General features: G+C 41.3%; 1 protein-coding gene across 1 annotated transcript in view; it reads left to right on the top strand.

Annotated features, from left to right (window-relative positions):
- DCAF1 (DDB1 and CUL4 associated factor 1) overlaps positions 1-26849 on the top strand; it is a 50776-nt gene that overhangs the window by 19399 nt on the left and 4528 nt on the right. Inside the window, exons 10-23 of the mRNA XM_084292875.1 lie at positions 594-773; positions 1609-1818; positions 2681-2850; positions 4636-4760; positions 5690-6950; positions 7762-7960; positions 8639-8721; positions 9484-9568; positions 11030-11263; positions 11784-11877; positions 12367-12471; positions 13239-13312; positions 14296-14400; positions 26018-26273. Of these exons, the coding sequence (XP_084149001.1) occupies positions 594-773; positions 1609-1818; positions 2681-2850; positions 4636-4760; positions 5690-6950; positions 7762-7960; positions 8639-8721; positions 9484-9568; positions 11030-11263; positions 11784-11877; positions 12367-12471; positions 13239-13312; positions 14296-14400; positions 26018-26273 (3181 nt within the window). The remainder of the gene's footprint in view (positions 1-593; positions 774-1608; positions 1819-2680; positions 2851-4635; positions 4761-5689; positions 6951-7761; positions 7961-8638; positions 8722-9483; positions 9569-11029; positions 11264-11783; positions 11878-12366; positions 12472-13238; positions 13313-14295; positions 14401-26017; positions 26274-26849) is intronic.

The following is a 26849-nucleotide window of genomic DNA, read 5'->3' as shown; positions in this document are numbered from 1 at the left end:
AGGAGCTAACAAATCTATGTGAAAGTGCAGCTCTGAGCATGTAGTCTGCACGTCTCAGAGCCAGAGCTGCTCCCTTCCTCTTCTCAGACAACTTGTCTGTTTCCAGAGAAAGTAAAGCTTTAGATATGCATTTGATGATCCCTGCTGTTCTTCTAGACTCTGATGCTACCAGAGTTTGCTAGAACTTCAGCATAGCATATGATGCTGTTAGATTTGGAGTATTTTTGTTTCTTCTCCAAAAACTTCTCTTCCTTCTCTGGCTGTAGTGAAGCATTCTGTTTGGATGCTTTGAAATGATATGCAGAGGGACTCTGAAATTACACTGTACGAAGACTGCTGTATTTACTGTTTAGGTCTAGGAACAGACCTACATTGCATCATCGTGATCTCTACTAGTCTCCCTGAGGCCTTCCTGCACTGGTCTGGAAATGGGGCTTTTATTTCATGTCTCAGCTATCAGTTACTTCCAGCTGGAGTAGGGACATTTGTCCCCTGTCGCTTTGCCTCTCAAACTGCCATTCTTCTCAAACTAATTCTCTCCAACAAGTTGTTTGAAGTCCTTCTCAATAATGTTTTTGTTTTCTTCTTTATAGGTGTGCATGCACCCCCATAACGTGCTCTCAGATGTGGTGAACTACACCTTATGGCTAATGGAGTGCTCCCATGCCTCAGGCTGCTGCCACGCTACCATGTTCTTCTCCATTTGCTTCTCATTCCGTGCTGTCCTGGAGCTCTTTGACAGGCATGATGGACTTCGTCGTCTTGTTAACCTGGTAAGGCTAGTGGTCTTATGTGCTGAACAGGGCTTTAGTGTTAGGTTTTGCACCCTATACAGCTAATTAACTGTAGAGGGTTCTGTTTTTTTTTTTCTGCTTGTTTGAGTTTTTCCTTGTCAGTTCCCAAGAGATGGGAGAGGTGGGGTGAGTTTTCCGACTAACAGACGTGAGGATTCTTCCTATTGTTAATAACAAGATCGCTGTCCAGAGGCCAGCTGCCCTCTGAGAGCTTTTTGGTACAATTCCTGGGTTAAGCAGCACTCACTCAAACAGCAGTGGCTTAGTGGTGATTCAGATCTTTCTCTGCCTTCCACATGTAGGTGTAGTATTGTCGTGCACCCTTTTGGATGCAGATACATCCAGCTTTGCTCCAGGAGAGGTACAGCTGTATTTGTGCTGTGCTGTGGTACTCACAGTGCCTTATGAGCACAAATTATACTATTTCTGTACAAAAAGCAGTACCTCTGTGTGCTTTGCAGTCACGGTAGCCTGGGTTGGTATTAGCTCAGGGACCTTGCCACAAGCACGTCTTGTGTTGTGTAACACAATGCCTGATGGTGCCTCTAGATTTTTACCCATGTAGCTGCTGGATTTCTTCATAGATAGCGGAGGAGGAGGAATGGTTCTTTTTAGACTTAATTATTATCCAAGCAAATAGCTGACTGAACAGAAAGGCTTTCATCAGCTCTCTGAGAGCGTGTTTGTGTATCTTTTGTGGCAAAGAGAGCTTGTGTTTGGTACAAGTACAGCTGAGAACTGTAGGTGCTATTTTTCTGAAGTGTGGGCTGAACCTTTTCTCTTCTTTCTCTTTCCACCCAACTGCTTTCTGAAGATAAGTACTCTTGAAATCTTAAACCTGGAAGACCAAGGAGCTCTCCTGAGTGATGACGAGATCTTTGCCAGTCGCCAGACTGGGAAACATACCTGCATGGCCTTGCGTCGATACTTTGAGGCTCACCTTGCTATCAAACTTGAGCAGGTGAAGCAGTCGCTCCAGCGCACGGAAGGTGGCATTCTGGTACATCCACAGCCCCCCTACAAGGTGAGCAGCGTGTTGCAACCTTTCAACGTGGACAAAATCTCTATTTATAGAGAAGTGGATAATACCAAAAAACTTAGGAATTAATTTGGTAGTGACAAATAAAATGTCTTCTGGACACCACAGGTTTTTAGGAACGACCTGGGAGGTACTGGTGTTGTCTGTGACTTTATTTTTCAATCTTTTCCCTGAAAATGTATTTATTTATTTTAAACTAAACTTTGTGGCTGCTTGTTCTGATGGAGTACATTCATTTGTAGTTTCTGGTTTCAGTCACAATGGTTTTCCAGAAGAGCTAAAATAAGAAAACATGACTTTTGGCTTCTGCAAAAATCACTTACATTTTCAGTAATTAAAAAAAATGTGTTTAAGCTGTTGATGTTTTGATTAGAAGAGTATTTTCAAGTTGAAAGGCAAACTTGTTTGGAATTTACTTTTTTCTTCGTTATCTCTTGTAGTCCAAACTTAGAAACTGTAAATGAGTGTTTTTTCAGCCTTTTTAATACTTTAGCATAAATTTCTTTTGAATTATGGTCTAGTAGCTTAAAAACAGATTAATAACAGAATTAAAAACAGAATTTTAGTGTAACTTCTTAAATTGGTTTAAGCTTTCTAGACTGCAGAAAAACTTAAAGGGTATTAAAGGTTATTGTTCTGTAGCTTATTGCATATTATCATGGCAACTGCTGTTTTTTTTGTGTTTGAAGAATAAAACAAAGTAAATAATAAATCTGCAAGAAACAGTGATAGCTTCAGCTTAGATATGGATGCAGTTTTCAGTTAAATCCCAGCAGTGAAGGGTTTGATGTGCAAGTTTGTAACCCTTGTGATACCTTTCTAATGCTTCCAACTCCTTTCTTGGCAGGCCTGTTCCTATACTCATGAGCAGATTGTAGAGATGATGGAGTTCCTGATTGAGTATGGTCCAGCACAGCTCTACTGGGAGCCAGCAGAGGTTTTTCTCAAGTTGTCTTGCGTCCAGCTCATGCTTCAGCTCATTTCAATAGCATGCAACTGGAAGACATACTATGCAAGGTAAGCTGCTTGCTGTAATATTTTATTTCTTTAGTGCAGTAAGCTGTGATTTTTGGGCAGGAGAACCATTAACTTTCTAAATTTCCTTTTTTTTCTTAAAGCATCTAAAGCAGGCACCTAGTGGGTTGTAGGGGCCTGTGCTTTGGTTACACAGTGCTCGTGAAAGTTAACACTGGAGACAGCAGGACTAAAATCTTGAGGTAGAGGGTGGATGAGAATTCTGAAGAACCAAAATGCCTCAGGCCTTTGATTTCTGACAATTCAGCATCACAGTAGAGCATAGTCACAATTCTGTGCTACTTTTCTTTGTTATTTGTTTACCTTTTTATTAGAGACTAGAAAACCTTTTAAGAGGGTGAAATCAAGCCATGTTTTCCATCTGGAGAATCAGGGGAATGTCTGTGTGGATGTAGTAAATTTAGCTGACTCGAGAGAATGTTGTGTATCGCATTTGTTCATTCACTGATACTTGAATATTATTGATTAGGTACAACTGTACAAAGGAGTTGTGAATACCCAACAAGACAGCATTTGAGAGAGGGGAAAAAAGTCTGAAGGTGAACTCCAGCAAAGCACAGTAGTAACACTGTCCCTAGATGATAAACCACCGGCTCTTAAACACAGGGTGTTTGTAGAGAGGCTTATCTTGAGATGCTACTTCTCAGTTGCTCCTGTCCTAGCCATGGACATGCTCTGGGGGCACCGTGATACTGTGCTGTTTCTGTGGCACATCCTTCCCCCCCCACCCAGTCCAAACCCAACAATTTGCAGCATCCTTACTCTTACAAAAGAAAGGAAACTGCACCAGGCTCTGATAGGCAAGGATACCATTAGGATCCTGTCCCCACTATAGAGAGAGAATGGGTGCAAAATTCCAGCCTCTGCTTATCCTGATCAGCATCTGCTCCCAGGAGTGAGAGTGTAGTCCTCTCTAGAGACACTTGCTGGTGAGTCACGGTCTGCCAGGACTAGCTGTCATCAGCTGTACTGTCACCAAGGCTCCCTCCTCCTTATTTCTGCTGCATGCAGGAGCTCCTTGCCTAGCTTAACTTGAAAGCCTTCAAAATCTGTTTTGCTTGTGCGCTCCCCGCCTCCCTCTCTCAGGTTGCATTCTCCTGGGTAGTTTCTCTTCTCCTGTTTCTTATTCTCTGCATCTGTTTCCTAATTGCTGTCTGGGTTAACTCCCGCCTCGCCGTACAGGCTTACAAACCTTGCCCCTTTTTCTTGCATTGTTCTGCTCTTCCACCTCTTGTTCAACAGTTCTCTTCATTTTCCACACACCTGTCTCTCTCTCAATGTAGTGCCTAAGTTGATGCCTTTTTCCTTGTCATAATTGTCTGTTTTACTGCTAAAATTTCCCTTTGTTTCAGAGAAAACTTCCTTTCTACTTGATTGGTAACAAACTGTTTTAGAGAGGAATGTTTTCTGACTGAGATATAGAGTTAGGTTAGATTGAGGAACTTAATTTAGAATGCTTTTGTGGATAAGTGTTAGGAATCTTAGTCCCGTAAATTCAAAATGACAGTGCTTTTAGGAGCCTGTGGGCAGCGTGGGCTACATGGTGACAAACTGCAGGAGGCAGTGTGCTCAGTTACAGTATGTGAGCACTGCCTTCTGTGAGGACCAGCCCTTTAAGAGAGGAACATCCTAACATCAGAAGGCATTATCAAAAACATGAGATGTGACCAGTTTTGTTTGTTGGATTAGGGTAGAATGAATACTGTTTTATGCTGCTTAACATCTCTTGTTATACCTCTAAGAAGTTCTTCTGTTACTGACTTCCAGGAATGACACGGTACGCTACGCTTTGGATGTACTAGCCATCCTGACTGTGGTTCCTAAAATCCAGCTGCAGCTGGCAGAACCTGTGGATGTGTTAGATGAGGCTGGATCTACTGTTTCCACTGTGGGTAAGTTGAATATGGTCCTGGTGACTTAATCTTATCAGTTGGCCTCTGGTATGTGTTTTCTTCAAATGTTTCTCATCTGCGGTGAGACAAGGGTTAAAATAATTCATGTACTCAGAGCTATTGTTAGGGATGCAAATAAATGGGAGAGCAGACTGTCATGATTAGCACTGGTTGGATTACAAATTTGAAGGCATGGTCTTTGACTCATGCTTCTATTCAAGAGCTCATTAAATACAGATGCAAGAAAATTTGCTTTTGTAATGGGACTATAAGGTTCCCTCAGCTTCCTAGAAATTTAGGACTCCTGAGGATATTGCATTTGGGAATAATGTGAGAAGAACAATTAGTGCTATGTATTTGTTTGAGTTATGCTCTAATTGGACACCTTCAGATTCAGTACATGAATGAAATGAGATTTTTTTTGGACAAAATAGCTATTTTTGAGAGTGGATTTGAACTTCTAAAGTGGACACGAAACCTTAATTTCATTTGTAACTCTGGAGGGAAAAAAAAGATACCAAGTTTCATTTTTGCTTGACTCATTTAGGAAGCAGTTTCATCCCCTCCATTTCCAATTTTATATTTATACAAGAGAGTTGCTTTCTGTGATCAGAAGTTAGAGGCATTCCTCTGTATCATCTCTGTGCCAGATATCTTAAAGATTGCAATCCTGGGTCATGCCTGACCTCTGAAAGATTGGCTGCCTACTCACTGATGAAGTGGAGGAGCATCAGTGTAGAAAAACGTTTTGTCAGGGAGGCAGAGGAACGTGTCTTATGCTAGTTAGAAAAAATGAACTTCAAAAATTCCCGTAATTAAGAGGAATTACGTATTTCTCCCAGTTATCTGGAAGACTCCCTTACTTGTCTGATTAAACTGTGTGAGATGCGCTTGGAATTATTAAAGAAATTATTTCTTTCCCTCACTAGGTATTAGCATCATCCTTGGAGTTGCTGAGGGTGAATTTTTCATCCACGATGCAGAGATTCAGAAATCAGCCCTTCAGATCATCATCAATTGCGTATGTGGCCCCGATAACCGGATCTCCAGCATTGGCAAATTCATCTCCGGAACTCCTCGGCGAAAGCTTCCTCAGGCCCCCAAGAGCAGTGAGCACACATTAGCTAAGATGTGGAATGTGGTACAGTCCAACAATGGCATCAAAGTGCTGCTGTCATTGCTGTCTATAAAGATGCCGATCACAGACGCAGATCAGATCCGAGCGTTAGCCTGCAAAGCCTTGGTGGGGCTCTCACGCAGCAGTACTGTCCGGCAGATTATCAGCAAGCTCCCCCTCTTCAGCAGCTGTCAAATTCAGCAGCTGATGAAAGAGCCGGTGCTTCAGGACAAGCGCAGCGAGCATGTGAAGTTCTGCAAATATGCTGCTGAGCTGATAGAGCGTGTCTCGGGGAAGCCCTTGCTGATTGGCACAGATGTCTCCCTGGCTCGGTTGCAGAAAGCGGATGTGGTGGCCCAGTCAAGGATCACGTTTCCTGAGAAGGAGCTGCTGCTCCTGATTCGGAACCATCTCATCTCTAAGGGCCTAGGAGAAACTGCGTCTGTCCTTACTAAAGAGGCTGACCTACCCATGACTGCAGCATCTCATTCATCTGCCTTCACCCCTGTTGCGGCTGCTGCCTCTCCCGTGGCCCTGCCTCGCACTCCTCGCATAGCTAATGGCATCTCAGCCCGGTTGAGTAGCCACACTTCTGTAGGTTCCCCTGCCACCTCTGTCCATGCTCAGGCAAGGCCGTCTGCATCCCAAGGTCCACTTGCCCTTCCAGGCCCTTCTTATGCCAGCAACTCTCCTCTGATTGGCAGGATTAGCTTTGTCAGGGAGAGACCATCTCCCTGCAACGGCAGAAAAATCAGAGTGTTGCGACAAAAATCGGACCATGGCGCCTACAGCCAGAGCCCAGCTATCAAAAAGCAGCTGGACAGACACCTTCCTTCCCCACCCACGCTGGACAGTATAATCACAGAGTACCTTAGGGAGCAGCATGCCCGCTGCAAGAACCCTGTTGCCACCTGTCCCCCTTTCTCTCTCTTTACTCCCCACCAGTGTCCTGAGCCAAAACAGAGGCGCCAAGCGCCAACTAACTTTACCTCACGGCTGACCCGCAGGGCAGCCTTTCCGAAGTACGGAGGGGTGGATGGTGGCTGCTTTGATAGACACCTTATATTTAGCAGGTAAGGAAGAAAAACGTTTCTTGCTCCCTCTCAGGGTGTGCCCTGTGCCAGAAAGCCTTGCCTGGATTCAGGCTGCGGTGTCCCACAGCGGAGTCTCCTTGGACAGACAAGTGTTTTAATTCAACAGTGGCAATTGGGGAGCTTTGAAAAGCAATTCTGGAAGTTGTTCTGTTTCTCTTGTCCGTAATACTGACCCTTAGCACATAAAGCACACTCTATTTTCAGTGTCGTGTTAATTCATTGGCAGCATTGGCTAATGAAGCTCATGCTTCTGTTCTCCTCTGGAAGGTAAGTATGTAATGACAGCTTTAAAAGAGAGCGTAGCACAGCCTTGAGGTTGGTTTGCTGATGGACCCAGGCCTACTGACAGATGGAGGACAGCGGAATACGTATTTTTCATCGTGCGGCTTAATTTTCAGCACAGCAAGTTGCTAGCCTTATGTGGCCTTTGTTTGCTGAGGTTAAATTGGAAGATGATACTAAGTTTACAAAAAATAATTTTCCAGATGACAGCATTTTCAGGTTTGCCATTAATCCAGCTTTGAAGATGGACTCCAACTGCTTCAACTTAATGATGTGCTATAATAGAAGTACCTAATCATGCAAGACAAACCCTGAAATGTTGTAGACACTGCTGTCACATATTCACTCAAGCAGTAGCCTTATAATTGATACTTGGCTTGTCTGAGATGAAAGCTACAACTTTTTACCTATGTGATCTTAAAGGACTGGTTTTAATGTTATCACACGGTAGTTCCGTTTTGCTTTTCTGCTCTCTTTTGGTTGACCCTTTTTTTTCTACCTTCTCTAGGTTCCGTCCTATTTCTGTGTTCCGGGAAGCAAATGAGGATGAGAGTGGCTTTACCTGTTGCGCGTTTTCTGCACGGGAACGATTCTTAATGTTGGGTACTTGCACAGGGCAGTTGAAACTCTACAATGTATTTAGTGGACAGGAAGAGGCTAGTTACAACTGCCATAACTCTGCTATCACGCACCTTGAGCCATCCAGGGTAAGTAATCAAAGACCTGTGCTGAGTTTTAGAAGTTCTCATAGACTAAAGCCTGGTATATTTTGGGCCTGTCTATGTAAATGTAAAGTGCACCTACTGGCTGGCCTCTAATGCCTGTCTTGAAAGTACTCGTAGCAGTTCTGTGCTACCTTTCTGAGTTCTGTGTAGTTTTTTCTTCCCAAGATAACGGAGAAGATGCAGGGGCTGTGTGCTTTCATAAATAATGAATGTGTGTCTGTAAGTGGTAAAATGCTTAAAGTGACTACATTTAAGAGAGATGTGAGATATAATACCAGAGATAATACAACAATTCTTTGTTGGAGAAAAGTCTTGTGGGAAATGATTCTAGGAAGAACCCAGGAGGTAACCCATTTACAAGCAGAATAAACTCCATTCACAGTGCATCAGAGTTCAGGCTGGGGTTATCCTGCTTTTATCTGCTATTAACATCATAGATCGTTCTATTGTTATGTTTTTATTCATCTGTATAGCATAAAGAGCCCTTGGCATAACATCAAATACTGAGACATCCCTACAGAAGTAGTTTCTCAAGCACAAGACCTGCGGTAGTTCCTAAATTAATTTTGTAAGCCTAAACTTAAGAGTACAGGTAAAATAACCTCTGTTTTCCCTGGCATCTTTTCCTTTCTTCTCCTCCACTACCATCTGGAAATACAGGATGGATCTTTATTGCTGACATCTGCTACGTGGAGCCAACCTCTGTCTGCGTTGTGGGGAATGAAGTCTGTCTTTGATATGAAGTAGGTGTACTCTGATCTGTGGGGGTATATTGTAGTTAGAAGAAACATTCAACATATGCAGAATTCCTAAGAACAGACTCTGAAAGGACAGCACAGCTCCCACAATGTCTGTGATTAAAAAATAAAATATGTTCCTTTTCTTGTTTAGTATCTTCCCTGTTTTATTGAGTACAGACACCGTAGCAAAATTCTACCTACCAGAAGTGCTATTTGATGCAAGATAGATGAGTAAAATCACTGTTGTTCCTGAAGACAAAGAAATATGTTTGTAGTTTTATTCTCATGTTAGTAAACTACCTTGACAATCTTTTTGTAGATAATTACAGAATTTTATAATATGGTAATTTGCATGCTGAAATTTTTAGACCTGAATATCCCAAAAACAGCTATGTCAAATTGAGTTCAGTATTGACAAATGTCTTTTCTCACCAAAAGACATGTAGCCATTTAAAGGTCACTCCTACAAGTGGTGTTATGTTTATGGCAGACCCTGTTGCAGCAGTAATTTGGTTACAAGCCTAATAACTTGTTTCCTGTGGTTTTTAACTGGTCTGTTGTAAAGGCTGTGTGTCTGTGATAGATACTTCCCTACAAAGGCCAGTGGAACACGGTAGCATGCTATGGTCAATGGCGAAAGGAAGTCTTCTAGTTTCTAGACTTCAGCTTTCGGCATTGTTGGACCCTCTGCTCGAGGTGCTGTTTAGTTCACACAGGCGGTTTGAATCCGCAGTTCCTTGACTTCCTTACTGACTCTATCTACAGGCATTCCTTCCCTGATGACCACTACGTGGAGTTCAGCAAGCACTCTCAGGATAGGGTCATTGGCACAAAAGGAGACATCGCCCATGTAAGTTTCATTAAAAGTCATGGCTGTGAAACTGTGACAAGAATGTGATTACTCACAGAGTGTTTACCAGCAGATCAGGGTGCTATGATGCACAGAGTGTAATGGGTGAGCAAAGAAGCTTTAGAGAAAAAGCTTTGGAAGTGTCAAATAACGCTTTTCTCTGTGTTTAAGGGTATAAACTTGACCATTCCAAATCATCTGTAGCACGAAAAATGTGCGGTGTGTTGTTTCTCTGGTTATACTGGGCAACAGAAATCTGCTTTTTGTTCATTTAAGAGAAGTTATGTCAGACTCTTTTTTCCGCCCCCCCGAAGTTGACTCCTTTGCCTGATTTTTCATTAATAGTAATAAAAAATAAAAAAATAAAAAATCTAGCAGTAGCTCAATCAACAGCCATGGAAGATTGTTTACTAAGTGTCCTTATTCTTCTCTTTCCCCCAGTAATCTAGAGCTTACTTATGGGTGTCGCAAGTTTAATTTTACCGATCTAAATTCATAGAATACTGCAGTATTTTGTATGAATACCTGCAAATTTGACAGATGCAGGCTTCGGTGATTCTGCTCCTCGGTGCTAATCTGCATTCATTAGAGACACTGTCTTTTGAAAAAGCATTTGCATAAAAATACTGCCGTGAAACGTAAAATCATATATAATTTGAATACGTTATTTATTGCTCTTGATTTTTGGAAGTATTTTGCATTTAAGCAAACCATGCATTCCTGCCCAGTTTTTTTTTTAACTTTATCTGGAAGTCAGATCTGTTTGTGCTTTGTGTTTGTCTGATAACCAGATTGCTTTCCAATATTGAAGATTTTTTTTTTCCTTCTCTGAGTTTGAAAGAGGGCTAGGCTCTTCAGGGTGTTACAGATCAAATTTATCTGATGGTCATAAACCCTTTGTACTTGGTAAAGCCCTTTTTATTTTCCAAGTCTTCTTTAAAGCTTTTTACAGTTTACTAGGGCAAAGCATAGAAAGTTGCCCTTAAGTGTAAATACCAGAAATTTTAACTCCTTTTCTGTAGATATGGCTATGACCCCTTCCTCTACCCCTCCCTCCCCCTTGTGCTTTGGGGTTTTGATGTTTTTATAAGACCATCTGCTCTGAAAGCAGTTGAATTTCTGAAACAGGCTCTGGCTAAGTGGTACCTTTTGTCTGCAGCTTTCTGCCCCAGTTTTCGTAATGGGGTTAATTTCTTTGGAACTAATGCTGATTGTGTTAAATATATTGGCAAACCTGCAGTAAGTTAAGTACTGGCCAAATCATGTTGTGAGACTTGGTTCCAGCTGTGAAAAACTATTAGAGTAGCAGAGCAAGTGTTATCTTTATAATGTTCTTGCTTGAAATTATAAAGTGAAATGGGGCTGGGGGGATTCTGGAAACAATCTATAATATGGGATGTTCTTAGGCACAGGTACGTTACAAATTGTGACTAATTTTTCTTTTTCTTTTTAATCTAAAAGATCTATGATATTCAGACTGGCAACAAGCTATTGACTCTGTTTAACCCAGATCTTGCCAACAACTACAAGAAGAACTGTGCCACGTTTAACCCCACAGATGACCTTGTCCTAAATGATGGTGTCCTCTGGGATGTCAGATCAGCACAAGCCATCCACAAGTTTGATAAATTCAACATGACCATCAGTGGTGTTTTCCATCCCAATGGGCTAGAGGTCATAGTCAACACAGAAATTGTATCCTTTGGCCACTGTGGTAAGGTGCTGAGAGGCCAAGAATTTGCATTGAAAACCAAGTAGCTGTTTGAAGTTGTATAAACGGTCTGCTGTGTTACAAATTATGAACAGTAACAACTTGTTGTCTTTGAAGGGAGTAAGTGGGGACTGTCAGACAAGTGGCTAATTTAAATCTAGACTGCCTCTGCCTCTGATTTTGGCCTAGTGGAAATACTTGAGAGTTTTTTTTTTTTCCTAATGCACTTGGCGGTATCTCTGCTCTCTTCCACTCCCTTACCAAGATCTACCATGAAGCTACTGCAGTAACAAAGGGAAGCTAAGTGGGAATTATATTTTGAATAACAGCTTCTTGGGCTTGAATATGTTGAAGAGATCATGGTGCTAGAATCTGACACTGTCATATTTGCAAGAGGGTGGGAACGATGTTTCTTGAAAGCAATTAATCAGTTGTTCAGCACTGTGTTGAAACTGAAACAGAAACTTTCAATAGTCTGTTGCTCCTTAGCCTGGATTTCTTTAGTGGGACCTCCGAACTTTCCACTTGTTACACACAGTACCTGCACTGGATCAGTGTCGTGTGGTCTTCAACTACACCGGTACAGTTATGTATGGAGGTAAGATTTCTCAGTCTTAATTGCTCTCCTTGGACACGTCTGGGTGGTGATAAGTAGGGATTTGTTCAGCGAAATTGGAAGCTTCAAAATCTGTCTAGCTGCAGGCCTTTCTGGCATATGTGAACTGGATTTCCACTCCCTTCCCTTCAGGAGTTTACACTATATGTAGTGCTGACAAAGACAGTTTTCTCTAACATCAATGATATCAAAACTCATTTGTGAGATAAAAAAAATCAACCTTTTGAGAAAGAAAATGTGTATATCAGTGGACCTGATGATGCTTGAGGAAGTAATTTTATCCTCAATGTTTAAGCTTCAGTGATCATTGCTAGTAATAAAGGCAACTCTAGAAGAGAAGATCTTAAATGGGTCTTGCCAAGCTATTAAATATGAAGAAAATTCATGTCAAGAGTTTGATTTGATCTTAAGTTCATTAAAGGTAATGACAAGTTGAAGGTGGGTTTGTAGAATGATCTTTCCTTGTATCAGCTATGTTGCAGGCAGATGATGAAGATGACCTTTTGGAAGAGAGAATGAGAAGTCCATTTGGCTCTTCTTTCAGGACATTCAATGCAACTGATTATAAACCTATAGGTAAGACAAAAAGAGGAACAAATATTCTGGTCTGGAGGTTTGAAGTTGTATTGAAAGTTCTTAGTAACGTTTACTTCTTCCTCCTCCCTGCATATGTGACAAAACAATTTTTGCTATGATCTGTTCTGATCAAAACATGAATGTCGGTTTAATGCTGAAATAGGTTCAAGTATCATCTGTTCACTGTATGAACTTCATTACTTGCTACCACTCAGCAATTCTGGCTTTATTTTCCTTTCTTTTTTTCCAAGCAGGACAAAATCTGAGGTAGTAGGTCATTTGGCCAAGATGTTACTGCTTGTAATTTTAGGAAGGACCTTTTTTATTTTCATCTTATTTTCCTTTTCCTTCCAGCGTTTCCCCATGCTGGTAGTCTAAAATGTCAGTTTGGCGTTGAGCTGGCAGAGCTTCTGCAGCTATACTAATGACTGCTATAGACATAAACGCGGCTTTTGCTGTTAAAGGAGGTACAGCTCATAACTCTGTCCTCTGGTTGCCACCTATCTTGAAAGATTATCTGTTATTTACTGTGCTTAGGAAAGTCAGTACATGTATTATCAAGGGAAGAGGCACTGCGGAGACCAGATTAAGAAATTACCTTTTTTTTTTTTTGTCTCCAACGCTTCTGTTCTTTATTACAGGTTGTTACAAATGTCCATTTCACTCAGAGTTATCTGCTTTTAGATATATATGATTAGATTTTGTCTTCTAGCAAGCATTAAGTAATATGCAATTAACCACTGAGTTCATTTTATGATGTTTTCCAGCTACCATAGATGTAAAGCGGAATATCTTTGATTTGTGCACAGACAGCAAAGACTGCTATCTGGCTGTCATTGAGGTAAAGGAGCTAACTGTGATCTGTGTGCTATGCTTTTTCCCTTCTTTTTAAAACCTTTGGAACTGATGATTCTGGAATTGCTACTGTTAAATTTGCATCCTAAGTGGTGGTGGTGTTTTGATGGTGTTAAAGGTGCTGTTCAATTCATTTGTCCATCTACAGTTTATGCTTAAAAGCTATCTTTCTGCCTCGGACTCTTCAAATGCTTCCCACTTCAAAATAACTGTACTGGCTTTGCTACTCAGAAATACAGAAATGCATTTTTTGCTATTTATATGAAATTTTAATAGGAAATATTTGCTATTTATATGTAAATTTTAATAGGAAATTAAATACCTGGAAAATGTTGTCTACCTTGGACTTCCATGGAGCTTTGCTGTGGATCTCTTTCTATTCCTTTCTCATGTATTTTCGTAGCAAAATCCCAGAAGCTAAGAACTTGAAGCAGAAATTACTAAGTGAAACTTCTCATTTGTTGGGGGGCGGGGGAGAGGAAGCCACATTAAACTAATGGATCCAGTTCTTTGTGCTTTAATATGTTGGCAGTACTCAGTTTCTTGAACTGGCTATATACACGTGGCCCATGGGGCCATCAGACTGCTGTCTTCTGTGACTTTTTGCTAGTTTTTAGCCTTCTCTCAAGGCATGCAGTTCAGTGATACGGTAGGGAGGCACATATGAAAAGAGGGGTTGTGCAGTTAGGTGAGGACTAACCCACAGTGTGTTCAGGATCCAATAAGGGTTTTATGAAGTCTATGTGTAAGAGCACAACTCGTAGATGGCAGAAGCAAAAAGTAGATATTTACGTCACTCCTTAGCTAGTCCTTGAAAATAAAAGACTGTCTTTTAGTGCTAATTGTATAGCTGTTAGTAAATGGGAGGGAAGGATTTTACTCGTGTTTCTGTAGTTGAAATCAGGTAGTGCTGAATATGCATGCAAAACTGAATGCCTGGGACTAACTGTGTGGGCGTTTCCCCTTCAGAATCAAGGGAGCATGGATACCATGAACATGGATACAGTTTGCAGACTGTATGAAGTGGGCAGGCAGCGTTTGGCTGAAGATGAAGAGGATGAAGAAGAAGATCAGGTGAGAAGCATGGCATTAACCCGCTTGCTTAAGGGTAGCTGTTATGCAAATATGTGAAGCCACAGGTGTTCAGTTACTACCTGTAAGCTACAAATGCCTCATTTGGTCCCATCTGTTGTAAAGCAGATCTGGATGAGGGCATTAAGTGCTCCCTCATTAAGTTCACAGACAACACCAAGTTAAGTGTGTGTGTGTCGATCTGCTCGAGGGTAGGAAGGCCCTGCAGAGGGATCTGGACAGGCTGGACCAATGGGCTGACATCAACTGCATGAAGTTCAACAAGGCCAAGTGCCAGGTCGTGCACCTGGGGCACAACAGGCACCAAGTAGCACTACAGGCTGGGGGCAGAGTGGCTGAAAAGCTGCCCGGAGGAAAGGGCCTTCGGGGGTATTGGTCGGTAGCCTGCTGAATGTGAGCCAGCAGTGTGCTCAGGTGGCCAAGAAGGCCAACAGCATCCTGGCTTGTGTCAGAAATTGCATGGCCAGCAGGGCTAGGGAGGTGATTGTCCCTCTGTACTTGGCTCTGTTGAGGCCACACCTTGAATACTGTGTTTAATTTTGGGCCCCTCGCTACAAGAAGGACATCGAGGTGCTGGAGCGTGCCCAGAGAAGGGCAGTGAAGCTGGTGAGGGATCTGGAGAACAAGTCCTGTGAGGAGTGGCTGGGGGAACTGGAGTTGTTCCACTTGGAGCAAAGAAGGCTCAGGGGAGACCTTATTGTGCCCTACAGTTGCCTTAAAACACCAAAAAAAAATCCTTACTGAAAGGGTTGTGAAGTATTGGAACAGGCTGCTCAGGGAAGTGGTTGAGTCACCATCCCTGGAGGTCTTCAAGAAATGTGTAGATGCGGAATTTGGTGACATGGTTTAATGATGGGCTTGGCAGTGCTAGGTGAAAGGTTGGACCAGGTGAGCTTAGAGGTCTTTTCCAACCAGAATGATTCTGTGATTCTATATATTTGTATTTCCCATGAGAAAGCTGGCTTTGCCTTTTCTCCAACGAATGCCAGAAGGTAATATTTTGATATTTTTCACAGTGTGTGGAAAAATGGATTTCTGATAACCCTTTTTGTCTTGTTGCTATGTTAAAGCTTTCACTTCATAGTTCAGAACACTGGACAGCAGATCCATGGAAAGTAATTGTCTTTGCAGGTAGCTGTTCCTGTTACAATTTCACTATAATTCTTAAGATAAAACAGTAGTTTGGTTTTAAATACATGGTTTTCCCTCCTGTCCTCTGTGCAAGGATGCAATTGAAATCTTGGAATCATCAGTCACTGTTTCTGTCCCTAAAATGGTTGGATTCAGTTCAGGAACTTTTAAGTTGGGTGGAGGGTAGGATTCCTTGTGATACAGTGGAGGGTGTTGTGGGGGGGAATTACTGTTCTTCCCAAAGTGTTTCTACTTTCCAGCCATCCAGTGCTTGCCTCAGCTAGGCGTTAGTTTCCATTTTTGTCTCTGCTTCCACTGTTTTTCTCTTACGTTCAGTTTCAGTGACCATATGCACATTTTCTTTATAAAAAAACCTTGTAGTAGAAATTGATGTTGCATTGTACAATGATTAACTGGCAGCTATTGAGGCACCGTGTTGTGGTGTCACTGGTAGGTGTTGACTGAAGTGGAGATGTGTATTTGTGACAGAGGACACAGTCTGAATGCTGCTGGTTCCAGGCTGTAACACAAGGTACCAAGCAAAGATCTATTGATCAGGTAGATCAAAGATCTATCTATCATCTATCACATGTGACTGGGGAGGCTTCCTACATGAAGAGGTGGCCCCAGACGTAATTTAAGCATGCCAAAAGCTTTTCAGTAAAGCTTATGGAGTATTCAAGCAAAGCTGCCTCTGGGATCAGTTGGCAAGCTAAGAGTGACTAGCGGACCGTACATAATTGCTGCTTTTTATGGTCTTCATTTCTGAAGTGTATGGATGTTTCCTAGACAGGAACTGTCTTTTAGGAATGGTTGCAATCTAGTTTCTTTAATAAGAGTTCTGACTTTTAATATTGCATTTATGAATCCAAATTCCATTCAGTCTATATTTAGCAACATAAACTGAAAACCTTGCACTCTGTCCTGTAGCTGTACATTGCTGTTCCTCCAGATTTGTTCTAGTCCATCTGATACAGGCTTACAAAATACATCTTTTGTCTCCATAGAGATGTCCTGCATTGAGCTAGAATGAGTAGAAAACTTCCAGAATTAAGACAGTATCTCTCTGGCTCCCTTGCCTTGCTTGTTAAGGTCAACCAGGGTAATTTGTTTCCTGATGAAAAAGACCTCTCTCTGTATACATACACTCACACAGATGGTGTAATGTTCTTTCCTGATCAATTTCTGTGACTTAAGCTTTGAAAGATTGGAATAAACTTCCAAGCTTGTTGGGACTTGTCACAGATATTATAAAACACCTGGCTAAAAGATGCTTTCTGAGTTTTTTCATGAATGTGGTGGAGGGGAAATTCATTTGAATCAACATTAATTATGGTACCTCTCTGGTCAAGATTTTCAGAGTACATACTGATCTATTTGGCCCCTGTATCCTAACACTTAATGCAGGTATGTTGTGTAAGATCTACGTGTGCTCATAGGTACATTTTTTTTTGCCTGTACAGAAGCAGTAAGTGTGCCAGTAGAAGTAGGCTTGCATGGGCAAGCCCTGTTTAGAAGTCACATGATACAGAAGAAAGTCCCTGTAAAAATTGGGTTTGAGGGAAGTTAGCCATAAGAACCTTGGAGAAAAATATCTGCCTGACATCTGGACAAGGGTCAGATAATAGGTCTGTAATTTAGGTCTGTGGCAATTTTTTGAAAAGCAAAAGCTGAGTCCTTAAAAATAGGCCAGATATTTATAGGCCACACATCCCTGCTGCCTTTCAATTCATTCTCTTACTTCAGTTAAGAAACAAAACAACTGTATTACTCCCCCTTTCTCAAGTTAACCTTGTAAAATCAACTGATCTGTTAGATAAATTACCCACTAATTAAATGATCAGGCTGATTTGGCTGGCTTGTGTATGGTACTGTTGTGCTAAATCCTTTTGCTTTTGTTGGAAATACTTGAGAAAAACAACACTGTGGCTGGGTTCTTCCTTTGCTGTTACACCAGCCTTTCATACTAGATGTCTAGAAAGCTGCATCTCGAGTTGTGGCCAGTAATCCAGTATTGTCAGGACTTGTTAATCAAAACAAATGCTGAATGGATATTGATGCTCCATGGTCTATACCTACTGCAGTAACTGAGGGAAAGTGAAGAGGTGATGTGCTTAGCAAGAGGTGATAGGTAAATTTTTTTGGCTGGATATTATCCACAGCAGAAAGATTAGTATTTTATAGCAGAGAATTTTAATTTTGGCTTTTTATGCGTTATTTCACTGTTGGCTGAGTATCTAAAGGGGTCCGACAGTGACCGATGTTCTTGCTTGCAAGTATTTGCACATTCAGCTATGGGGAAATAGGCTGAGTTCCCCATTATTCAGGCTGCAGTGAGACCCTCCTCCTCATGCATTTGCTCCTGTTCTGATTGACCCTGAGAGACTTCACAAAAACAAGATGGGGATTTGAGCTACTTATACCAAGACTGGGCCATCTTCTGGTTGTTAGTTTGCTTAATTCTTCAGTTCCCTTTCTTGGCTGGTTGGTCTCTCTGGTGTAGTTAGGCAGACCAAGAATTGGTGCAAAGAAAAGTGAACGTTATGATCTGACCTAGAAGTGGTGCGTGGCAGTTGCTGTGGGCAAGAAAAGGAGACCTCAGAAATACTAAACAATCAGAAAAGCGAACAAAAGTGAACTGGAATGGCTGACCACAGAGTGGAGTCAAAACTGGGAAAATGAAGTCTGGATAACGATCGTCTTCTGAGTTAGCTAAAGGATTTTTAGTGTCTGTATTTTTACCTCTTTTAGTTTTTCTTTTCCATATTAGTTCTTTAAGACCTCTCTTTTTTCTCTGTAGTACATGCTATGGATGATGTTACACCTGTGAGGCTCAAATATTCTCAGTTATTCTTGTGTTTAGATAGATTTATGGCTTCAGCAGCAGATTGCGATTGCCACACTTAGCTGTCCCTGTCCTATAAAGTGTGTTCTGCTTCTTTTGCCAGAACTGAAGAACTTAATAATCCTGCACTGCTTCTGGGCTATCTAAATGGTGATGGTAGGTGTGTAATTTGTCTTTTTACCTTGGTTTGGAAAATTCTGGGTGATACGAAATGAAAGCTTTGGAGTTAAGGCAGTAAGTACTCACAAGAGAATTGTCATTCTAGCATATGCTTTAGCCAGGATGGAGAATGGTTTTCTTTGTGTCTTCTTTGTGATTCCAGTTTTGACTTATTTTTGGAATCTACCTGTAACAGCAATTCCACTGGATTTTTATTGCTGTTGTTTTGATACAGGCCTGTTTTCATGCAGATATTTGCTGGGAAGGGAATGGGTCACTTTAATCCATTTGGCAGCTTGTGCTAAATCACCATGATTTGATGGTTCTCAGCAACTGCTGAATGGTGACTTGCATGTTCCTCAAAACAGACGGTGACTCTGGAGTGAGATTTATTATCATCAGATGCATATGGTCATGTTACAATGAAAACATTTCATTGGCAAAACAAAGTATTGGTCAGTCCCAGCTGAACAGGCCAATCCAACAGAGGCCCAGTTACTTCAAAGGTTTGTGCATCTGTGTCATGGATACTTTTTCATTCATAACAGGTGAGTAATTATTGTTAGACAGGCTAAACTGACGTACACAGACTAAGAGAATAACTGGGTTTTATTTCTTTACTCCTTTTTTTGCCTCTGTGACATGCTGTGTGCCACATCCTGTATTAAATCTGCACGTACTTAACTTCTGCATAGAAGCCTGTGGTGAGATTCCGTGCTTGTTACATACAGTAACTTCTGTACGTTCCCAGGCTTCTGTGTTTTCAGTACTTTGACCTCCATAAATGGCTGTGAAGAAATTCTGATGCTGGAGTAGCCAAGAAGCTAAAAGTAGGTGCAGCCTTTTAATGTGAAGGAGAGGTGTACTTAGAATGAGTTTAATGGAATGGTAATAGCAAGTGAGTTAGGGCTTGCTAGCCAAGGGGAGGGAGGGGCCTAGGTAATTCAGAAGGTAAAATTCCTTGAATACTTGACTCCCTAGAAGGACTGCTGGCTATATTTTAAGCTTTTTCTACTGCGCATTGTTCTGGGAGTGTTAAGAAGTGGGTAGGGGAGGAAACTGGATAGAGGGCTCTGAAGTGACTGAAAAACAGACATTGCCACTCCTGAGAATTGCATAGCAAAGGATCAGAAAGTACTAATGTGCTACATGGTGGTTTGGAAACAGAGAACAGTTGTCAGAAGATGTGACAAGGGGATCATCTGTGGAGAAAGATAAATTATAAGAAGAGGAAGAGATTTATTCCTCTGGAGTGAAAAATACTCTTCAGTGAATTTGTATTGGAACAACAATTAAGTTCTTTTTATGAAGGCAAAGCCCCTTCCTATGCTGGAAAAGAGGTGGTAATTCAAGTAATACTGTTATTTTGGAAGAAGTCATATTACTAAAAATGAGTTTGCTTTTCTCAAGGAGAAACTTGGGGGAAGAGGATGAAAGACAGGGTAAAGTATTTGCTTTTGCAGGAGACCACCTACTAGTTTAAAATCAACAAATTAGTGCGACTCTGGGAAATGTTTCTGTTTTTTGTTTTTTTTTTTAAAAAAGAGGAAGTTTATAGAAGCAGATGTTTACTGCCACATGATTATGCTTACAGAGCTAAGAAGTGAACTTAAGTGAGAAGATGCTAAGAGCTTGCAGAGCTTAGCCAGAAGTGAATTAAATATGAGCTGAAGGATTTGAAAACGTGGCGGAAGCTTCAGTGATACTTGATTAACCATTTTACAGGTAGAGGAAAAGGTAACCTCTCAAATGAAACTAAGAATAGAGTAATATAATATATTAGGATTCAAACTGACAGTTGCAATGGGAAGTGTGTTCTCAGAGGAAGGGATTGTTGCTGGAAAGCGTCTGCAGGGGAGAGGTGTTGACTTGGAAGTGATGACAGGAGGTGAGGATGGAGCTGGGGAAGGAGCAGCCAGGAGCTGATGACAGCTGAGGAGTTCATATAGCAGTGGCAAAGGAAACTCAGCAGAGAACAGTTAACACAAGGACTTGTTTTGGACTGAAATCAACCCGTAGTGAGGAAGAAATAAGTGAGCTGAGGTCTCAAACTCTGTTCATAGAAAATTTTGAATTCTGGAAATGTAAGAAAACACTATAAAAGGACTGCTTGTAAAGTAAGCTGCTATAATTTATATTTCTGTTCTCTTTCCATTCTGAATATGAAACGAGTGAAATTTGAAAATTGTACGAAAAACATGATGGGAACTTAAGACTACGTGTGTACCATGTCCTCTATGTTTTGTTTAAAATACGTTTTGGTAAGGTATGTACTGAATAGAAAAGAATTCTGTTATTTGTTGGAAGCTTTCTTCTAATGCCGTTGAGTTTGCAGAAGGTCACTTCCATTCAGGGACATGTGGAGAAGTATGCTGTGGGTTCAGTGGTGAACAAGCTTAATAAATTAGATCTGACTGAAAGGTGTCTGGTAGACCAATGTTCTTGAGATGTTGGAGGCCTACAGGATCTTACAGAATCTGTGTTCCTCAGGGAAGAGGAAATTGGGCTCAACCATAGTTGACATCTGAGATCAGTTTTCAATGTGTTGCAGTTGGTGTATGACATTGTCCTGTCTAATGAGTAGAAATTGCTTCTCCCAATTCATCAGTAATACAGAAAACACACAAGTAGATTGCTACATAGAGGGAATTGTCTGTTTTAGAAAAGAAACTCTTGGGAAATTCAGAAAATCTAATTTTCTTAGTATTCTATGCTTCTGTAGATGCTGATTTATTCTTTTTAATCATCCTCTGGCAAAGCTTCTTCCCTGGAAGCTGCAGTAAGGAGAGTATTGAACAGCTTTGGGAGAACTTGGAAGCTTTTCTGTTGGGTGTTGTTTACTTGTGAAAGTTTGCTGATCCTGTTCTAGTTGTGCCACAATCTGTTGTCCACATATACAAAATATAACCTGGAATAAGGTTATTTCTGCTCCTTTGGCTAGGAGACTTGCAGCCTTAGCTTGAGATGTAACTGCAGTGCTGAAATGTTGTAAATTCTGCCTAGTGAAAAAGTATTTTGCTTCAGAGTTTAAGTGAAGGATGGAGGTTTTCCTGGGGCTTTGCATGTTGTGTTGACAGAGATGAATACCAGTGAATATGTTAAGTATCAATAACCTTGTACCATCCAACATTTCTGAATATTTATTTAAGATTGCAAACGGGTAGTAGAGTTAAGTTACCAGTAATTTGCTTGGAGATGATCTGGAGATAATCCTTTGCTAAGTAACTAACTGTGCTGGTTCTGTAAGCTAGATGTCCAGCTCTTCTTGGACTCCATCCCTGTAAATCTGCAGGTGCATTCAAAAGCTGACGTGAATCACTTGCCATCTTAATCATCCTTGAACTAGTTCCAGGGGCATGGACTGTGGTGAGAAGTGATTTATTTGTTACTGTGTAAGTGGGTTTTGGTAAGTTAGTGAGAGTTGAGAGATGTCTCTAAGACACAAGACACAATCAAAATGAGTTGTCCCATGCTGCAGTCTTGCCCTAGAAGAACTGACAGTTCTTGCATCATTTATACTTGCATAAAGTGTGTAACTGATGGTACTACACATAACTGAGATATTTACTTAAGACGTTGAGTTGAACAGAGTTTTGTATAGATGACCTTTTTTCAACTTAAGCTTGCCTTTATTTTTTTCAAACTGAATTGTTAGTTCAGTCAATTTTGAGGTTAAACTGGGGCCCGTCCCTTTGGAGACATTCTACTTGTATCTGTGGATAGCTGTTCTGTACTCAAGTTGAACCATTATTTTATATATAGTTTTATATACAATCTATATTCCTATATAGTTTAATACATATCTATAGAATGTATAAGAATGGATTTGAACCTTGTTAACAATCAGTGAGTGCTGTAGTTTAAGTTGTTCCACTCCTTGCATCTAACTATCAAAGTAGGGTGAGAAAAATCTCAGTAATTTTCTTCAGACAGGATCTTCTGTGAAGCTATTCTATTCACGATTGCAATGGGGGGCATCCCACAGGCAGGAGCACCCAGTAAAAGTTTACCCTGACCTTATATCCCCTATGACCCGACACCTGATTTCTCCCGTTTCCTCATTGGCTGAGTACTACAGGTTCACAAACTACTTGATGCACTTCTATACCATACATGTACAATTTTACTTAATCAACCATTAATTCCTCCTTTACCTTTTTTTTTTCCTTCTTCTCTTGTGACTACAGGGCGTGTGATTTTTGTTCTTACTAATTTTGCACTGCTCATCCTGTTTTTCTTAGCTATCCTTATTCTGGGACAGTGGGACCTTCCCCTTACCTGTTTAACATACTCTCCACTGCGGGGCTCTGGAGGATAGAAGGATATCTGCAGGCATCGAGAGGAGTTAACCATGGCTAAAACAATTCCTTGATGGGTTGTGGTTGTTTTTTTAGTGATGTGGAATTTGCTGGTCCTTGGGTACCATGTACCAGGTTGCTTATCTTCACTGTGGATACAGGTGCGTGTGTGTTTGGCAGATGTGCGTGCTGATTCTGCCTTCTGGCAGCACCGGTGCCATTGCCCAAAGCTCTTGGGAAGTCCTGACGAGTTAGGAGCTTGCTTTGCAGGTTTTCCCTTCACAAATCTAGATGTGGTTTGGAATAACTGTTCTGCCTGTCCTCCTCGTGACACTGCACAAAGATTTTTTTCACAGATCTTGATCAGTACGCCTGTGGGTTGCTGGTGAAGATGACGTGCCTTTTTTAATCTGTATGTCTATCCCTTGCGTGAGACAGTTGTGTTATCTGATGAGGGTATAGCCTAAATATTGCTTAATAAGCTGAGTGTCATTTACAGATGTGGTGTGAGGCAGTAGCAAGCGGAGACTTTCTCAGTTGTGTCCCACAGCTTGAGTTTGGGTGCACAAGCTCAGCATGCTTACCCGAGAGACCTCATGGCACGTGCATGTAAGCCTTATGCTCCGGGCTGGAGCATCACAGTGTGTCTGCGGAGTTTTGTGCCTGTAGGACGGTCAGAAACTACTGCAGAATTAACTTACCTGGTACTTAGCAGAAGCCTCACGGTTTCCTGGTTCCTGTTTCTCCATGACAGCACTCCTCTTGCACTGTGATCTGTGTCATTCAGCTCAGCACTGATCTGCAGGCTGCGCGTTAGGGACACGGCTCTGCCTGTCACATGCACACGACTTCTTGTCGCAGGGCTTTCATGTTATTTTCTGGTTCAGATTTCCCAAGGACAGGTATAATTGTGGTCTCATTTTACTGTTCTTAGGTGGTTTTTCAAGGAGTGGTGGTTTGATTTCAATCATGTGCTTCAAATGAAGTAATTTAAACTGGAAAGGAGGAAGCATGCATTTCAGTTCTCTAGCTTTCTGTTTGTATTTTCACAAAGGATTTTTCCTCACTGGTTAGCGGGATCCTTCAAAGTTAATTTGCAGCTAAATACAACCTTTCTGTGTAATTCCCCAGCTAAAAGAAATCTTCAGCTTCATACAAATGCCATCTCATCCTGCGTTTGAAGGATGGTATTGCTGTGCATGTCTTGCCTGAAGCTTGAATGGCAGTGTTAATACAACAGGTTTTCCATTTGTTATCGATAGATTAAGTGTGAAACAAATTGTTATTTTGATATTTTCACTTAAGTTGTGGGATAGATTTAGGAAAAAATGCTTTCAGAAATCCAGCGGTTGTGGAAACAAAGCGGGTACCTAGCTCATTTCAGGATCCTTTGGGTTTCTACTGCGTGGACTTTAAGTGAATCTTGTAGACTGTACGTTTTTTTTCCTAGTGTCTATGGTAGTGTCTCTATCTCCAGACACTGTTAAACTTGGCTTTCTTTTTTCCAAGCTTTTAAAACTGAATTGGTCTCCTCTTTTCCAGCTTCAGGGTTGTTTAGAGAGTGAAAAAGGAAAATAAACTCCCCTGCCTTTTCAGTTTTCAATCAGTATTTCAATTCTGAATAGAGTAATAAAGTTTAAGACAGCAGTCTCTCTGCAGACACTGCATAGAGCAAAAGTAGAAATTATTAAGGTGTCAGCTTCTATGCTCGATTCAATGTATTTCATTGGGAAGGAGGAAAAATGTACTTAACATGGCACTGCTGTTTAAAACAGCAAGTAAGATGGTTCCTACTTGTGGTGTGTGTGCAGTTCAAGAAGCAACGTCCTTTTATTTGAGAACTCATTGACTCAAAGTGAAATTTACAGTTGCTAAAAATAAGCATGACACGTGTTATTAGAACTTTACATTTAACATAAAGTCTTTTCAGAAAGAAAACTGCATGGAGCAGACTGATGTTGTTCTTTAATCTCTAGTTTAAATAATGCACACTTCAGGTCCGAAGTGAAGAACAATAGAACTTGCCCAGGCTTTTTGCACGCCTTGTTTCTTTTGTGACAGATGTTGCATGTGTGGGGGTATTTTTTTTTTTATAGCACTAACTGAAGAAAAAGTAGGCTGGGTGGTGTTTGTCAAAGTATGTTTTTTGCCTTATGGATCTGGAAATCCAGTAGTTAAAACACAGTGTGAATGGAGTGAGCTGGAAGACCAAACTAACCCTTGCAGTGGATTGTTAAATTTCTATCTTAACTGCCTCAGAACAACACAAAAATGTGTTCCCTTCCCCAAGAAAAGGGGCAAGTAAGACTGAATGACTCAAGAGCTGCCTTCTTACCCCATGAGTGTGTTCTGTTAAAGAAAAGGGCTGTGACTCTGGAGAGATGCCCAGGTCTCAGGAACCCTTTGCCTGAGTCCTGGAGACTTCCTGCAGCTTGGCTTGGCCTGTGCTGCCACATCTGGCCTCTTGTTTGTCTGGAAAGATAATAGGGTTGTAACAGCTTCTTCTTACTTGGCTTTATCTGCTAGACATGGATTTCTGGGTTTGCTCTGTACAATGAGAAATTAAGTTGCTTTACTGAATGCAAATTCTTACAATTTGATAGTAGGAAAAAGATCATGATCCACATATAAATGCCAAAGATGAGCCTACCAAGCTGCTTTAAGCAGGTGGATCATCCTCAGCTGAGTGGTTATGAAGTTGGTATAGGCTGATGTTACCTTTAGCTACATTTTACATCTCATCTAAATCAGGATGAGAGACTGAACATCTGTGAGACTGAACATCCATGCTGTGTTTGATGCAAAGGCGAGGTTTCTATCCAGCTGAAACTAAAGCAGTTCAGGGCTAGCAATAAACCATGGATTACTGGGTCTTACAACATGTCCTTCTCAACATGTCCTCTGTATGGTGAGGTGTTGATGGCTGGTGTTGGAGAGGAGCTTGAGCCGGTGGTGTCTGTGTTGCACCAGCCTTCTGCAGATGAAACTGCAGGCCCACAAATGATCCAGCACACGCTGCGTTGTGTAATTGTGGAGGGAAAGCGAATATATGTAGTAACGGGTCATGGGGAGAAGTCAAAACTATAGGTGTGTTTCCTTCAATTATTCTTACTCCGTTTTGCATTTGTTTTGATGTCCACTGTGGACTGTTTTTCTGTCTTTGTAGGAGGAAGAAGAGCAAGAGGAAGAAGATGACGACGAAGATGATGATGATACAGATGACCTTGATGAGCTGGACACAGACCAGCTGCTGGAGGCTGAGCTGGAGGAGGATGAGAACAACGAGAATGCTGGTGAGGATGGAGAAAATGACTTTTCTCCCTCTGATGACGAGGAGCTCGCCAACCTCCTGGAAGAAGGTGACGAGGGTGAAGATGAAGACTCTGACGCTGATGAGGAAGTTGAGCTGATTCTTGGAGACAGTAAGTGTGTACTGAGCTTGGTGACCAAAGGTGACCTTGTCCCCTGTTTGATGTCATGACAAATGTGCAGCACCTGACTGAATTGACCTAGTTGACTTTCTCCCTCGGTAGTATGAAAGGCACAGTTCATCAAGCTTGTTCAGCTCTGGCCTCTCTTAGTAATCTGACAGTCAAATCAGTTCTTATCTGAGAGAACAACTGTGAGTTCTGGAAAGGAAGGAGTCTCCTTTCTTCAAGAGCTCCCAGGTACATGTGTGAGATCTGAAAGCCAGGCCAAGAAACTCCATGTGAAGAAGCCTTGTCTGATTCTTGCCCATCCTGCCCTTTAAGGGACACTGGTTGTACTGTTGCTTCACCTGTCCTCTCTGCCTTACTTGTACCTGTAAGGACAGAGAAACCTTTTTGCTCCTTGGCTCTGTTCTTTCTCTTCTGCAGTTGCTTAAAGTGCAAAGTCAGCGTGGCATTTCTGGCTTTGCTCCCTTTTTTTTTTTTTTTTTTTTTTTTTTTAGACTATTCTATTGCTATCTAATTTTGAGATAAAATTGAAATTGTTCTTTTTTTTTTTTTCTGGCATTC

This window comes from Netta rufina (assembly GCF_964035555.1).
Source record: "Netta rufina genome assembly, chromosome: 10".
Classification (NCBI taxonomy): domain Eukaryota; kingdom Metazoa; phylum Chordata; class Aves; order Anseriformes; family Anatidae; genus Netta; species Netta rufina.
Note: the sequence above shows the minus strand (reverse complement) of the source record. Positions and strands in the feature narration are given on the sequence as shown.